This window comes from Anopheles coluzzii, chromosome 2, assembly GCF_943734685.1.
Source record: "Anopheles coluzzii chromosome 2, AcolN3, whole genome shotgun sequence".
NCBI lineage: Eukaryota > Metazoa > Arthropoda > Insecta > Diptera > Culicidae > Anopheles > Anopheles coluzzii.
In genome coordinates, this window is record NC_064670.1 from 53,211,597 (window position 1) to 53,228,020 (window position 16,424).

Genomic DNA, 16,424 nt, shown 5'->3' on the forward strand with positions numbered 1-16,424 from the left:
CTTCCTTTCTCGCCCACGACGAAGCTAGCGACAACGCCGAGGAACGTTGATGTTGCGCCGGACATTTCTCGACTCGCACAAATTATGACACGCACTGATGGTAGATGATGGAAGATCGTAGATGATACCTGCCACGGATGAGGTAAAATATATGTGGAAATGGCTTCTTTCGGTAGCTGATAGATTTGCCTGCTCGTGCGAGCAACTGAATGCTGTGGCGAGACAGTGTATTTTGTAGCCGTTTTCAAACTTTAAGCTGCATTTCAACCTTTACTTACAAGCTTTGCCACGATCGCCATCGCCTGGGTTTTGTTGAATCGATTGACGTAAAAGACACATTTAAATCATGCTCAAATGTATCATTCATCACGAGAGAGACAGATTTGTTTTGTGTTGAAAACCGCCCATATTTTCTGGTGTCTCGCCCAATCCCTGCTGCAACGCGACGGCCAAAATAACGGCTATGATAACCACCAAGCTGTCTTGTCATCCCAAAAACAAAACCCATTAAATCAACACATTTTATTATTACTCACATGAGTGGCACGAGTGAAGCAGCCAGCTGTAGCAAAACCAACCTCCGACAGATCATTCTTTTTGCCGAGCGGACTATTATATCACGATGTGGAATAGTCCGCCGAGAATGGTATGTGCTTGTGTGATAAATAACAACCAGTAATGATCACCGGTTGCGTAAGCAGTGAACGCAAAACTACACGCTTACACTCGAACGCATCCCATCGAAACGGAAAACGTTTGACGAAAATAATCGCAATCCTGCAGCAATGGTACAGGTTGACCTTGCAAAACTTCCACACCACTATTACACGGCCACATGGACACGCGGAGGATCAACCATTCGAGATCCTTTTAACTATCATCGCTCTATGGACAGCTACAGCGCGCGCTGTGTAGCGTTAATGGAGACGCCTGGCCACTGTCAACGTTGTTGATGATTCCGTCCGTAGCTTTCGCTCAGTCTGTCACCAACGATGGATACAGTGATGCATCGTGGCAGCTGTGAAGGTTACCGGTTTGGTAATAAATCATTGCAGGTGGTGCTGTACGCTTCGAAACAGGTTAGGGCCTCCGCCGTGCACTATTTGGAAGCTTTAGTTTAACCTGATGAAACCATGTGTTGGATGATTTTGGTACCTTTTTGTTTTTAACGTTCATTAGCATCGGGTGTGAATTAAAGATGTATTTTTTATATATTTTACCTTACTTTCAATCAGTGCTATACATTCAGACTTCACAGTACAATTCATGCATGTACTAAATCCAAAAGAGAGAACGCACTGTATAGACCGTTGCTGGACGGACATTTGGAAATGACAAAGAAACATGTTACACAAAAAATCTATTCGGAAATCTTTGCGATCAAAACATGATTGCAATTCAACTATGCATAAACTAAGCATCAAAACTTGTGATTGATTGTAAGAACTATGCTTAAGGGCACCATGGCAAACATCAACGAATTGGTGCTGTTTCTTTCTAGTAAAACTAACTCCCCGATCGTAGTACAATGCGTGTAAACCAAGCCCTAGTCCGATGGAAATTTTGTAGTTTTAAAACAACGGAAATTTCATATTTATATCAAATAGCAAATTACTCAACAGGTAGCTGTACCCGAAGGGGAGAACTGAGACCAGGTAGAATAGAAAGGACATTCAACGTTCCTAACACATTGATATTATTATAAGGGACTTCTCCACGATGCAACCTATTTATGTTCATCCGTCAAATAGGACATAGGTAATGCTATCTTGCCCTTTCCGCAAGTAACTGTTTTAATATCATACACCTATTGGAAAACACCTTCACACAATCACATAAAACACCTTTACTTACACTCGTTGCAAAGTGTATTCCTTCCTTTAGCGAAACGCTCCCCATCAACATTCTACCGTTTTAAAAAGAGTTGTAAAAAATACCGTGCAAAATACGCTACGAAATACAATCCAATTTTAGCTGAGCTTACGTCACGTCAACAAATTGCTCAAAATCATCTATTGCAACCCGATGCACTGTTGATAAAGATGTTACTTTAACGAATTACTACTGCTCACTCTGCACACAAACAGTGGTGCCACCCCCCCCCCCCCCCCCACGCAACGGAAGAAAACGCTCATCCTTTCCCAGATCACTATCGGGCAGGCAGGGGTTTTGCTATCCTGCCTTCCTACCTTCCTTCCTAACGCGATTGCATTTATTATCGCAACGGGCAGGATCCAAGCCGAATGACGTTCACCACCATCGAATGACGCGTGGTGTGGTGGAAGCTGCCACCGATCGCCACGCACGGGCAAACGGAAAATGTTAATTAAATCACCAGCAAATAGTATTTTAATTAAAGCTACTAATTTGTGCCGAGCGCCGCCGATGCAGCAGCATCCAAATGTTTTTTTTCTTGTTTTTTTTTCGTCCATTCGCTGGAATCGCCATGGCTGTCGCCATCGTCGTTTGCATTTATTTATGCCACTCCGGTGCGAAACAAAATACCACCACACCATATGCACATGGCTGAAGAGGAATACAAAATGGATGCGATGCGGCAATTGTGGAGAAACGGGCTGTGCTAAAACGGCTGACAAACGGGATGCTACTTATTTTAAACTCACGTACCATTTGCTTTAATTTTCTATATATTTGTGAGAAATAATTAACGTACTGAGCAAGTAAAATTGCTCCAAGCCATATTTGTGTCTCTTTTTATGTTCTTCCCGAATGTTTAAATCTCATGCGTGTCCCCCATGCCTGCTGCATACGGCAACAATATGTCCCTGATACATATACCTAGTCCGTGTTTGTGTTAGTGGCACATTTTTCCACGGCAACATCCCCATTTTACCACTCGCATTCTTTCGGAAGTTCGCTCCCTCCTCCCTCCTCCCCTAAAATGGCCCCCGCCAGCCCCCCGCCCTGTTCGGACAGAATGATTGAGCAGCATAGGCATGAACGACACGAACGCCCAACAGCAGCAAGAGAGTCCGAAGGGAGGAGGCGAATGTGTCTCCATACACTGTGGCAAACGGAGGATTGCGCAGTTGTCACCCGTTTCATCGGCTCCAAAAATATACTGTCAACCACCGGCGTGTCGTGGCGTTCGCGGCACGATGGCACGATCTTGCGGCCGACTGTCGGAACCTGCTCGTTTTACCTGCTGCCTACATGTTTCCTGGGAAAGGGACGGTGGATCTCGGCAGTGCCGGGCGTTGTGAGCGGTCAATATATGAACGAATAGCCGGAGCAGCACACACAGTGTGAAGCTGCCGTCACACACACCTAACACTCTTTGGTCGGGGCGATCCGTACGCACCCGTCTTGTTATAAAAATGCATAAATTTATGGTACACCAGCGCTACCGCTACTACCGACGGCACAGCAAATCCCCGACAGTCGTCCCGATCGCAGGGAAATGTAAAGTGGCGAAATAAAAATTTCCTGCCATAAGTTTACCTCCATCCCGCAGAATGCCGATCGCACGGATCGTGTTGGTAGGCAAAGAAGTGTGATGGGTAGGGAAGGTGAGACATGGTACACGCAATACAGGCGCCAACGAATGTTTCTTGTTTCTTTTCTGGCTCCCTGAACATCTTGAATGTGTGAGGAGCGAATGTGAAATATCTTGGCGGAAATGTACCCTTCATGGTTTGATACCCGATTAACGATATGCCTAAATCGAGGTGACTTGACAAATTTTGTACACGTGCCACCGGACACGTGGTAAAATATATGTGAATCACCCTCAAATGTCATTGCAACGCTCGCAACCATCAACTAAAAGAAGTGTGCAATGTTACTACAAGTTGCTGCCGCACACGTTTCGTCCATTCGCCGAAATCGTCCATTCCCAGCCGGAGACTCATACTTGGCGGCAGTTTCCGATCGATGGCGTCATAAACATGGTGACTGAACAGCCCGGAAGAAACTTCCAATTTATTCCGGTGTTTGAAATAGATACCATCATCACCATCATCACCATCATCATCATCAGACGGAAGCCGTTGTCACATACACTTAAACCTTCATCCAAATCTCCTCCGTTCCGTGACATTGCTGCATGGAAAACAGTTTGCAGTGCGCGTAGAGCTCGAAAACCGCGGTTGTTTGGTGACAAACATGGCCCGACCGGCCAACGGCGCCGTCCCAATTTCGGACGGATCTTGTTCTTGCCTTTTTTTGCCTCGTTCCGCCGGAAACACCGAAAAATCCGCTCTAAAACAGCCATCTAATGGACGAACATTGCTGGCCGCACAGGAAACGACTTTGCAGCTCTGAGTGTGCGTTACCGTCACTGCGAACACACAGTTATGGAAAATGGTGATATTTTGTGTGTTAGTTGTATCGGCTCTTCACCACACCGATTCAACGATCATTCGATCTCCTTCCCCACATGTTGATCTTCCAACGCCAGTATAGAAACGATCATTTTTGTCTATATCTCACTCTCTCCTCTTTCCTCTCTTTCTTCATCTCCTCTTCTCTCTCTCACACACACACACACACTCCCTATTGCACTACACTATGCTGTGTAGCTATCCCGTTTTTCGTCTGCTCCGTTGCTCCATGATTCGTTTTCCTTCGCTTTTTGTTACACTGCGTATTTTCCATGTGTGTGTGTGTGTGGTAGGAGAGAATTTACACACTTTTCTTTTTGGCGGGGACACTCGGAACGGATTTGCTTCTTCTTCTTTTTTTCACGATTGGCTCACCCGTGGTAAGGGGAAAGATTCAAGCGCCTTTGCTTGTTGCTTTTAAAATGTGAGGAAAATGGGGAGAATTTGGAGAAAAAAATGAGCAAATCATAGCCGATTGCGCTCACCAAAATACCAAAACCAAAGCGAGCGCTCGCAACGAGCATGAACGAGGCGGGTTGTGGGGGGGGGGGGGGGCTGGTTGCCAACGTTTCGGGTCCGGTTCGGTGCGCGCGCTCTCCACACTGGAAGCTGCGAAGACCTCTATCGGTCGGTCGGGCTGGCTGGCTGTGCTATGCCAAATGCTTCAGAATCGCGTGTCCGGCCGCCCGTTTATCAGTTGACGTTCAGTATTCAGCTCAGTAGCACGCTTACGGCGGAAGGCTCAGGTTGATTTGACTTTTTTTTTATTCGACTGGTGCGGCGAATGCTACACACTCCATACACGACGACCGTCGATCGATCCGTATTTAGTAACGATCCCGCGCCTCAGCCACCAGCATTTAAGCTTGAGTGAGTGTGTGATCTGTCACGCCTAATACCCACCTACACCCCACCCCTCTGTGTGTGTGTACGTGTGTGTGTTTGAGGTCATGTGAATGTGTGTCGGTGTGGGTGGGTGTGTGTGTGCGCATCCTTGGTAATTGGGAAAGGAAAGCTTAAAGGAATAGCATTGCAAGTGTGCGAACCTCGATCGATTGTGCATTTCTCAACTTGTTCGGGTGTGAATGTGATCATATAAGGGAAAACATAACTCCAGATGCAGATACAACTGCGAGTGATCGATGCATGTGAATCAAAATGATCGGAAGTGCCGTTAAAAAATGCTGGTGATTGAGGGTTTTCAATTGTTGCGGTTCAAATCGATTTCGATCCAAAAATCGATCACTTGTTATTCCTGTGTCGCAAGGACCTTGTTAACGGATATCAGTGGACAGGGTTTTTTTGCGTTTTTTACGTTGCGATGACTCATCACAGGTGGACCGCATCCCTGCCGTTGGATGCTCAGAAGCAAGTGTTAATAGTGCCCCGACTCCGTGCCCTTCAAGCGCTTTCCGTTCTTTCCTTGGTCGTCCACCAAAGCTGCCCGATCATGCTGCCCAGGATACTGTTGCCGCCGTGTGGTTGCAGCTGTTCGTTTTAATTACGCTGCAGCACTGTCCGAGTTACATAATTTCGAGCCAAATAAGGGTCTCATGCCCGATGCTTCCATGCGTTGGAATTAGGTTTGCGACAATTTGCGACAGCTTTTGTACAGCTTGCTCAGCAGCCCGTTCCATGATACCCGCTAGTGTCTCTGAACTTAGCTTGTAGCGGTAGCGTAAAGACGTGCAGAAGTGGAAGAAAAAAGGGCCACCACGCACGCCATTTTTACCCGTCTTTCAAAAGATATTTTAAGAACGTTGTGCATCATTTGTTTGTCCATTTGAAATTTCGCATTCAATTCGGTTCGGGTCTCGATGATTCAGAGTCGTAATAAATTCGACAGCTGCTCCCGCACTCCACATGAAATCGCTGCTCCCCTTATACTCTTCCACCTACAACACGCACAGACACACACTCACATTCACGCACATACACATACACATACATCTTCTCATACACATGCACACATACTCCTAGGGGTCGATGCGAAGGTGCTCCTCAGGTGACAGCATCCTGGACGCATTCTGGCGGTTCTGGTGGCGCGTAATAAACGTACTTTGAACGAACTTTGTTTGTTTCCCCCCAATCCCCCTCCACCCCCCTACCCCTCTTCCCACCGGCCAAATGCTTCCCAAACGCAATGTCCTGTGCTAATCGTAGCGGAAAGTGGAAAATGAACGTATCCTTTTTACTAGCCTGACGAGTGTGTACGCGTAAAGTCGTCTAGGTTCGGTGAGCGCGCGGTCCGACGAAACGGCGAACGAAGTATCTACTAAGCAGCACCTCGCGGCCACGAGGAGATAACGAGTGTCCTTTCCATCGTCCGATCCGATTCTTAACCCTCGCCACCCTCCCTACCCTTTAGTCAGCTCTTTCGCCCCGACCGCCTCGGCCGTCCCGATAGCGATCAAACCCGCGAGCAATCATGTGGAGTGACGACGAGGAGCAGGGCACTGAACCGGTTGAGGCGACATGGGAAGAGCACAGTCAGTTCTATCGAAGCTTTTCGCGCTTCATGTCCGTGTCCGAGCACGATCGGCGCGAGATGGTGCGGGTGTTCTTCATCGAGCAGGACGTGCCGGTGTTGGAATCCTCGGATATCGACTTCGTCCCGACCAACATGCTGAGCGGATTCTTTCTCCACACGCATAAAGGTAATGGCAGCAGCAGCAGCAGCAGCAGTAGTTGGGCAGACAAGAAAGTTGTGTCCGGACCGCCGACTAGCGTTTGCGTAGAGTGCGTTGATTTTGCTTGCCTTACATTTCAGCCGATCGTACAAACGATCGACAGAGGGGTACGCCTGACAATAGTTCTTACAAAATCACAACGCACTAGTGCATGTTGAAATTTAAACACAGAGGGGAAATGTCAAAAATCAAGTTTTACTAACTCTTTGCAATCTCAACAACGAGCATGATCGTACGACGACCAAGTGGGTGGTGCTAATCGTAACACACGCAACACTTCGAAACAAACACCCTTTAAGCGTGTGGGAAATTTATTACGATTACGGCGCACCCGATGGGAATCCCTCTCGATCGACGATTAAATTTCATTCGAGCAATAAAACACATTCTACAACGATTCATTCACCGTCGATGAAGCATACGATCTCTTCCCACAAACCACTTGGCCAGTTGGCCAAAAGTGGCAAGCTGCTCGGGTGCAGCAATTTGTAGTGTGCCACGGGCACGCGCTCCCCCTCCCTAAAATACATTTAAAAAAACCCGTTCGTTCGCAAGAAGGTACCAAATGTCAGCAGTTGGCGCGAGCACTTGTGCCAGAGAACTCACAGGGTACAAGCGTCGCGTGCCGTGGGGATTTTAAGCGACTTGTTGATTGCCCACTGCGAACACACTCGAAACTAATCCATCCGAACCACTCTCGTGGTGCCGACTGTGTTCAGTTCGGACAGATATCGGGACCGACGAAGCTAACGAAAGTGGCTTTAAGGCCTGTTTATCGTTTTCGATCATTTTTTCAGCACTTCACGTGAGCGCCAGACTTGTGGTCTCACTAATCGTCTCGCGTTTCCGACGGTTGCGGGCGAACGAAAACGAAGGTATCCAAGGCATGACGGGTGTCGGAAGAATCGCACACACTTTAGGTACTAAAATAAACAACACTTGCTCTCGGCGTGTTAACACCTGAGGGCTTGGGTGGTTTTTTAATGAGGAGGCCAGAAATGCGTAACAAATACAACGCACCAGGGATTCCAATGCGCTTAGTGTGATCCTGTGGGGCGGAAAACTATTATGGAAAAATGAAATCCATATTTTAAATGTTTGCAAGAGAAATTCTTAAACATAGCCAACACTTCAGCAAAATTCACCTTCGATATGATACAACGTCATACAGTGCTTTGTCACCTTATATTTAATGTTTAGCTCTGTTAACCGCTCGGCATTCACAATTATAATTTATGTGCAGCTCACAGACACACACACACACATTTAAACAAACCGTAGAAGATCACACCACAGCGCTTCACACGCTTCGCCCCATCGCGCCAACTAAATGATCGAAACGCACATACACACTCACACAAATGAAATGGCCTGCTGCGTGACCTTTCGAACATTTGAAATAATAAATTTTACTTTCCCTCCATCAGGGATGCTGTTGGAGGTCATATCTATTTTCACTTACTCCAACACGTGAGTTTGGGTTTTTTTTCCGATAAATTCAAAACACTGTGCTGAGGGGATGGAGTTTAAAGATAAATGTAAATAAGCGGATTTATTTTATTAAATAAATTTGAAATAGATAGAATTTCAAAAGGGTGCGCCTGGTACTTTGTACATTTACGCTTTGTGTAGGTGAAATGATCAGTAAATATGAATAATGTATTCCTGATTTAAACGTTTTCATTCGCTGAAGAAAATTGTAAAATGTATTGTAAAATTGTTGCTTTCAAAACAAATTACAAAAGTTAAATATACGTACCGCGCTCGAAAAACGAAACCGATTTCCCCATGCGGTAAAACGATCTTGAAATATTCCTCATTCTACTTCTGCGCGGAATCCGATCAAACCGATACGGGTTTTCCCCCTCCCCAATCGAACCTAAACAAGCCAATAAAACCTCATCGGAAGCGCAAACTAGCGTAAACAACGGGCGTGTTTACTCGGTTCGCTTCATCTTTATACAATCGGCTTATGATTGCTGGCGGAGCAGCCAGCCGGAGGAAGTAACAAACAGGTGGAATGCTCTGCCTCTAAGTAGAATGTACATAAACGCTTGCCTCTGCGCCCACACACCGATCCTCGGAGTCGATGCCGACATGCGGGGCGGGAAATGGTTTAAAGTGAATAAACATTCGAACTGTTTTTACACAAGCTCTCGCACAAAGTTATGCTGTCGCATGATCGCCCACAAAAGCAACAGTGTGTAGCATTAGCGTTTCGTTGCAGTAGTTCACACACACGTTTCGTTCCGATCGCAGACTGTCCCGAAGCTGTGCTGTTTTCGTTCATCATTTCTGCTCAGCTTCATTGTAAAAAGCTACCACCACCCACGCAAAACACGAATTACCAGTGTCGCTAACAACCGATTCTTTCGATTGTTTGCCCCGAAATGAGTAACGACACGACATGCGACTACACGACACACGGGTATCATCGTTTCCGGGTGTGGGAATGGGAAAAAGAAAACGGGACCAAACTGAAAAATCATCCCCCGACCCCCTGCGCGCGCGTCACACGTCGGTCCCGCGACGATGGGCAACCAATCTTCTACAAATAAACAAACACCCATGCTGGCAACCAAAACAATGCTGGCAAGTGTGTACTGCCGTTGGGTTTGGTGGGTCGGTGTATATGTGTGTGTGTGCAAACGCATTCACGCTGGATAGGACTTGTGTGGTAGAATCAATCCTCCAAATTCCCTAACGCTGATGGAGAATCAAAAATGTTCGGTGACCATGGAGCTTTATGCGTTGTCTTTCACTTTTTGACTCGCTAATGCAATGCGCAGAGAATATCGGATCGAGCAAATGGAGCAAACGATTTTCTAAAAAAACACAAAAATAAACTATGATGGCGCGAGATCACCAGCCACATGATGCCATGTGCGGTGAGGTTGTGTGAGTGTCTTTTTATTTCCTTTAGTCACCCATCGCTAGTTCTCTGGAGGGCGGACCGGGACCCCACGGCTGGTGCAAAACCGTACGAAGGCCAGTCCAATTTTGTCGCTCGAAACGGCACGCGCTTAGAGTGAAACCAACTCACTCAAGAGCGGAACCAGTATCGGTGTGTATCACGCACAACCTCTGCGGGGCCCAGATGATGCGGGTGCCTAGTTGCTAGCGATGGGGGAGCGCGCAGGGTCCAACATTTCTACGGATCCATCCAAATAAATTGTGCCAAAAAAACAACAGGTGTACCCAATATGTATCCCAATGTTCAGTGCTGAACCCCACCCCTTAGGGCGGTTGAGAGGGGGAGCAGAAGGGAAAGAGGGGGAGAGGGGGGTCCGAAAGTCAAAGAACGGCCGAGAAAGCACACGGTTTTTTGATTGCATTCATGCGGGGGAACGACGAACCGAACCGAACCGAGAAGCGCGCTGAGCACATGACGTCGTCAGCTCAGCTCAGCGCGACTAAGCGCGCAGGAATTTTTATAAAAATATCCCTGGAATGGATCACACTTTTTTCAACATTCATTATGAGCTGTGATGGCTAGCGGTGATGATGATGATGATGATAATGATGACGATGAGGAAGAAGAGACGAAAAGGCATGAAAAAGACTTAGTAGTGGATTTAGCACCAAAGAGACGAAGATCGGGGTCGAAGCTATGGGTAACACATGGTTGCGGACGGTTGTGTAACGTGTTGTTGTTTTTTTGTCTTAAGCCCTCCACAAACCCAAATGGGGGTGGTGATTGTGGCGACATCCTTTTGATACGTGTAGGATGATAAATGTTCCCCTCCGGTAGCGCGCGCGAGAGATCGTCAGCTCTACCCCGAACGCGGTGGTGCGTGTTGTTTTTCTTTTAATTGGAATTTAACATTCCTTCTGTGTTTCCTTGTCGTCGCTTGGCACTACAAATCAAAAGCATATTTTTGGACTCTTTTCGGCTTGTTCAACATTGTTTCTGTCGATGAAATGTGTAGCACTTTGTTGAAAAAAAAGAAAAGCGTATTGTTTGACATATCTATTAGATGAACAGTAGATTCAACGGTAGATTTCGCTTTCGTCCAGTTAATTTTGCAGTTATCCACTAGAATTTCGTAATACCTCGATCATTGCTTCTACAACCTATAGAATAGAATAGTTACAGTCATACAGGATGGTGTAACTATAATGTATACAAATATGTGCGGTCTGAGAGAGTGGACATACTTATGCGGATTTTTCACTTATGTTCACTCTTTAGTCTGACTTCACTAGTGGGTTTAGGCAGGCCTTGACCGACAATGGTTGTTGTGCGAATGAAGAAGAAGAAGATAATTAGTTCGAATGTATTATTGTCAGATTATTTTACAATATTCAGATTTATTTTGGCTCTGTTATATCCTATTAAACCCTTCAGATTTACCTAAATTCGTTTGGTGGCATTACATTTAAAATAATTAAAAAAGGGCATTAATGTTACAGAAAATAATGACAAATTTTTTCATTTTATTCTAAATTATTTTAGTCTTACTGATTACTCTTAAATTCTGTATAATTTAGTTCAGCGATCGGCATGGTATGGCTTAACCGTTTATATATTTCATAGAACTTTCACACATGTTTGCTCTTCGTTTAAAAATTTGGCTCTTCACGTGAAGCTCTGCGGACATTTTTGTAGATTTTGGCTCTTTCGGTCGCAAAGTTTGCCGATCGCTGATTTAGTTGTATCTTGGCCTTCAAGTTTAGCTTGTAAATGTTGAGAATTGCTTGGAAAATTCATTATTCTGTTCTAGTTAATATCGGTATTTTTTCAACGGACTTGTCTAATTGAACATAAAATTCTTATATCAAACATTAGTCAAACATTTCAAATTAGTTCACCAGATTAATCCATGCAAATTAAATGTTGTCTCTAAATTTCCCAGTGCTAAAGTTATAATCGTAAAGGGAACTGAACTTTTTAAACATTTCTTTTCTATAACATATTCCATTCTATTATGTCTATACAACATTATAAAAACATTATTACCGTATTTTTTAAATTTAAATATAAGTCTCCTTTCTCTAATGTCTCCGATGCTATATGCGTTACCATCTCGGTATCATCTCAATGACGTATATATTTTGATGTTTCGCCTAGGATGTTTAGACATCAGTCCTTCAAGAACTCCTTTCCATGAGTACCGATGAAACGAAACGGCTTTGGAAGCTATTTTATAATCATTCAGACAGATCTTTTATGTCTTTATAATTTCCAACGATACCATTTAAGCGTTATTATTATTGTTAAATAGAGAAATAATTGCAATCTCTTGGGCACCTGTTAATCAACGCACTCGTCCTTTCCTTCTGTCATCCACAGCCGAAGTCAAGATGCCGAGCGGAGAAGTCGATAAGCCGGTGATCGATGACAACCACGACGGTACCGTCTCGATCCGCTACGAGCCGAAGGAGGAAGGCATCCATGAGCTCGCGGTCAAGTACAACGGCGAGCACGTGCAGGGCTCCCCGTTCAAATTCCACGTCGACTCAATCTCCTCCGGGTACGTGACGGCGTACGGGCCCGGTCTGGTGCATGGCGTCACCGGTGAGCCAGCGCAGTTCATCATCTCCACCAAGGGTGCCGGCGCTGGTGGCCTGCAAATGGCCGTCGAAGGTCCTAGCAAAGCCGACGTGAGTATTTTCGGCCACTCCTTTCATTCACTTCCCTTCCATCGAATCATCCTTTGTTCATCTGCTCATCTTCTTTCCTTCGGTTTCCGTTCCGCCCTGTGCAGATTACCTACCATGACAACAAGGATGGTACGGTTTCTGTGTCGTACTTGCCGACCGCCCCTGGCGAGTACAAAATCTCCGTCCGCTTTGGTGACAAGCATATCAAGGGATCGCCCTACTTCGCGAAGATCACTGGCGAGGGCCGCAAGCGTAACCAGATTTCGGTCGGCTCCTGCTCGGAGGTGACGCTGCCCGGTGTGATCAGCGATAACGATCTGCGCTCGCTGAACGCCTCGATCCAGGCTCCGTCCGGGCTGGAGGAGCCGTGCTTCCTGAAGCGCATGCCCACCGGCAACATCGGCATCTCGTTCACGCCGCGCGAGATTGGCGAGCACACCGTGTCGGTGAAGCGTTTGGGCAAGCACATCGCCAACTCACCGTTCAAGGTGAACGTGTGCGAGCGCGAGGTGGGTGACGCGAAAAAGGTGATCGTGACGGGCAACGCGCTGAAGGAGGGAAAAACGCACCAGGACAACGTGTTCTCGATCGATACGCGCAACGCCGGCTACGGTGGGCTGTCGCTCTCGATCGAGGGCCCGAGTAAGGCGGAGATCCAGTGCACGGACAAGGACGACGGCACGCTCAACATCGCGTACAAACCGACCGAGCCGGGCTACTACATCGTGAACCTCAAGTTCGCCGACCATCACGTCACCGGATCGCCGTTCACGGTGAAGGTTTCGGGCGAGGGCACCAACCGGCAGCGCGAGAAGATCCAGCGCCAGCGGGAGGCCGTGCCGATCACCGAGGTGGGCAGCCAGTGCAAGCTGACGTTCAAGATGCCCGGCATTACGTCGTTCGATCTGTCCGCCACGGTCACGTCGCCGGGTGGCGTGAGCGAGGATGCCGAGATCCAGGAGATTGAGGATGGCCTGTACGCGGTGCACTTCATCCCGAAGGAGCTGGGCGTGCACACGGTTTCGGTCAAGTACAAGCAGATCCATATTCCTGGTACGTTGTTGGCTGTTGCTGTTGTACCCCTGCCCCACGTCCAGTGGCCATTTTGTAACTGTTTTCCTTTCCTCCCGATCGCGATAGGATCGCCATTCCAGTTTACCGTTGGTCCGCTGAAGGATACCGGCGCGCATCTGGTCAAGGCCGGCGGTCCGGGTCTGGAGCACGGCGAACAGGGCGTACCGGCCGAGTTTAACGTATGGACGCGCGAAGCTGGCGGTGGCACTTTGGCCATCTCCGTGGAGGGCCCCAGCAAGGCAGAGATCGAGTTCAAGGATCGCAAGGACGGCTCCTGCGATGTTTCGTACGTCGTCAGTGAACCAGGTACCAGGCTGTGTGCTGTCTGGCCCGTTGGCATTCCACTAACAATGTTCTTGCTCTTCCTCATAAGGCGACTACCGCATCGGCTTGAAGTTCAACGATCGCCATATTCCGGACTCTCCGTTCAAGGTTTACATTTCGCCGGCCATGGGCGAGGCCCACAAGCTAGAGGTGGCTCAGTTCCCGACTGGCTGCGTACAAGCTGACAAGCCGGCCCAGTTTATGGTCCGTAAGAACGGTGCCAAGGGAGAGCTTGACGCGAAGGTAAGTGTCCGACCGGCCTGGGTAGCAGAGGAGCAGCAGCAAACCACAAACCTTCATCCCTTTAACATACTATTCCCTCCATCCGCTCTTTTTCTTCTGTAGGTCGTTGCTCCCTCGAACAACGAGGACGATTGTTTCATCCAGCTGATCGACCAGGATCAGTACTCGGTGCGGTTCTATCCGCGCGAGAACGGCATCCACGCGATCCACGTCAAGTTCAACGGTGTGCACATACCCGGCTCGCCGTACCGCATCAAGGTGGGCAAGGACGACGTCGATCCGGCGGCCGTGCACGCCTCTGGTAAGGGTCTCGGCGACGTCAAGACGGGCGAGAAGACCGATCTGATCATTGACACGTGCAATGCCGGCGCCGGCACGCTGGCCGTCACCATCGACGGTCCGGCCAAGGTGGCGATGGACTGCACGGAGGTGGAGGAGGGCTACAAGGTGCGGTACACGCCACTGCTGCCGGGTCACTACTACATGACGATCAAGTACAACCAGATGCACATCGTTGGATCACCGTTCAAGATCAACTGTACCGGCGAGAGTCTCGCCGAGGCAGGCGGACAGGAAACGTCCTCGGTCATTGTGGAAACCGTGGCGAAGGTATCGAAGGGTGGCAACCGGACCGGTGTCATTTTGCCAATCTTCAAATCGGACGCCAGCAAAATTCAGTCCAAGGGCATGGGTCTCAAGAAGGCGTACATGGGCAAGCAGAACCAGTTTACGATCAATGCCGGCGATGCGGGTAAGTGAAGCGTAACACGCACGACCGGCTTGCAGATTAATATGCTGCCATTGTTTTTTGTTTTCGCTTCGCAGGCAACAACATCCTTTTCGTGGGCATTTACGGACCGAAAGGACCGTGCGATGAGGTGTTCATCAAGCACACCGGACGCAACCAGTACACGGTCAACTACCTGGTTCGCGAGCGCGGCGATTACATTCTGCTTGTGAAATGGGGCGATGACCACATCCCCGGCTCACCGTTTAAGGTTGAAGTTTAAAGACCGTACAACCGTACAACCTCACAGACGCGCCATATCCAACACCACCACTACCACCCCCTCTGCCAAGCGACATCTGACATCGGAAGCACTCGCACACGAGGCAACGGTTTCTGTTTCCCCTTTTGCTCCCATTTTTATCCACCACCATGTGCGCGAACAGCATGGTCACTTGACGTTCTTCTTCAACATCCCATCCACCATCCACCAATCCCGATCGTAGCGGCGCCTCACAGACGCACGCAAGCCATAGGATGGATGCCTCTGTCCCCGTAAGTGTCGCGGAGAATAGCGAGCCCGAAAGCAGTCCTTGCCCCGTGTATGCTTTTAAAGTAGTGTGGTTAAGTTAAAGAAGCCGCTCTTTTGATCCAACATGTTATCGTTTTATCGCGTTCTTCTATCCCAACACTGTTGTACTGCATCCATTCGGTTAGGAAGGTCGGTATTAAGACATGCATGAGCGCTTCGATCGTAAAATGAAAGCAGATCGTTGTTTTACGTCCATTTTAATTACAACGCTCCCCCTCTTTCGCCTCTTATTCTACACTTACAATTGTTCAACTGATTGTTTTTTATAAGTTTTCCATCGCACGCTGATGCGTACCGTTTTTATGTTACTTGCTATAAGTAAGATCCGTTACTTTCAAACATCAAACATGCAAGTACGGTCGAAACCGCCAATCATCAGGTTAAGTGTTTATGTTTGTATTCATGTTTTATTTTTTTACATATATACTATTCGTATGCGGTAGCGCATTCACTCAATCCTTTCCACTATGCAGCGCTTTGGATTTTAATTTATTACGGTTATTCTTTCGTGTATTTTGTTTTTAGTCCCCATTCGTACCCCATAAAGCCCACACTCCCTGTGGAAACTATGATCACAGTCTAAATAAGGTTTAAGTAAAAGTTGTCAAATCGAAACATTAAAAAGAGACAAAAAAATAAATAAAGCGATTGTGTAAACGAATTTCTTCTGTTGTTTCATAATGCCCTTCCTCTTTCCCCTCTAATTTGCATTCCACGTGGTTAATTAAAAAATTGTATTCGTCTTCGAATAGCATTGAAATGTCTGATGCGGGCTTTTATGTACAGGAGAAAGGACATTTTTCCCAAAACCGCGGGATATTTTACAA

General features: G+C 47.4%; 1 protein-coding gene across 13 annotated transcripts in view; it reads left to right on the top strand.

The window, feature by feature from the left end:
- The window catches only part of LOC120953519 (filamin-A), a 54,340-nt gene extending 38,082 nt beyond the window's left edge, over positions 1 to 16,258 (top strand). For 6 of the 13 annotated variants that reach the window (XM_040373527.2, XM_049607426.1, XM_049607427.1 and 3 more), the window contains 6 exons: positions 12,327 to 12,637; positions 12,742 to 13,690; positions 13,778 to 14,017; positions 14,085 to 14,278; positions 14,381 to 15,029; positions 15,104 to 16,258. In XM_040373527.2, the coding sequence (XP_040229461.2) occupies positions 12,327 to 12,637; positions 12,742 to 13,690; positions 13,778 to 14,017; positions 14,085 to 14,278; positions 14,381 to 15,029; positions 15,104 to 15,288 (2,528 nt within the window). In that variant the 3' untranslated portion in view covers positions 15,289 to 16,258. Of the gene's footprint in view, positions 1 to 4,987; positions 5,214 to 6,506; positions 7,001 to 12,326; positions 12,638 to 12,741; positions 13,691 to 13,777; positions 14,018 to 14,084; positions 14,279 to 14,380; positions 15,030 to 15,103 lie in introns of those variants that run through there. The other 7 variants (XM_040373537.2, XM_040373535.2, XM_040373539.2 and 4 more) reach the window with 7 other exon arrangements.
- Positions 16,259 to 16,424: the final 166 nt, after the last annotated feature.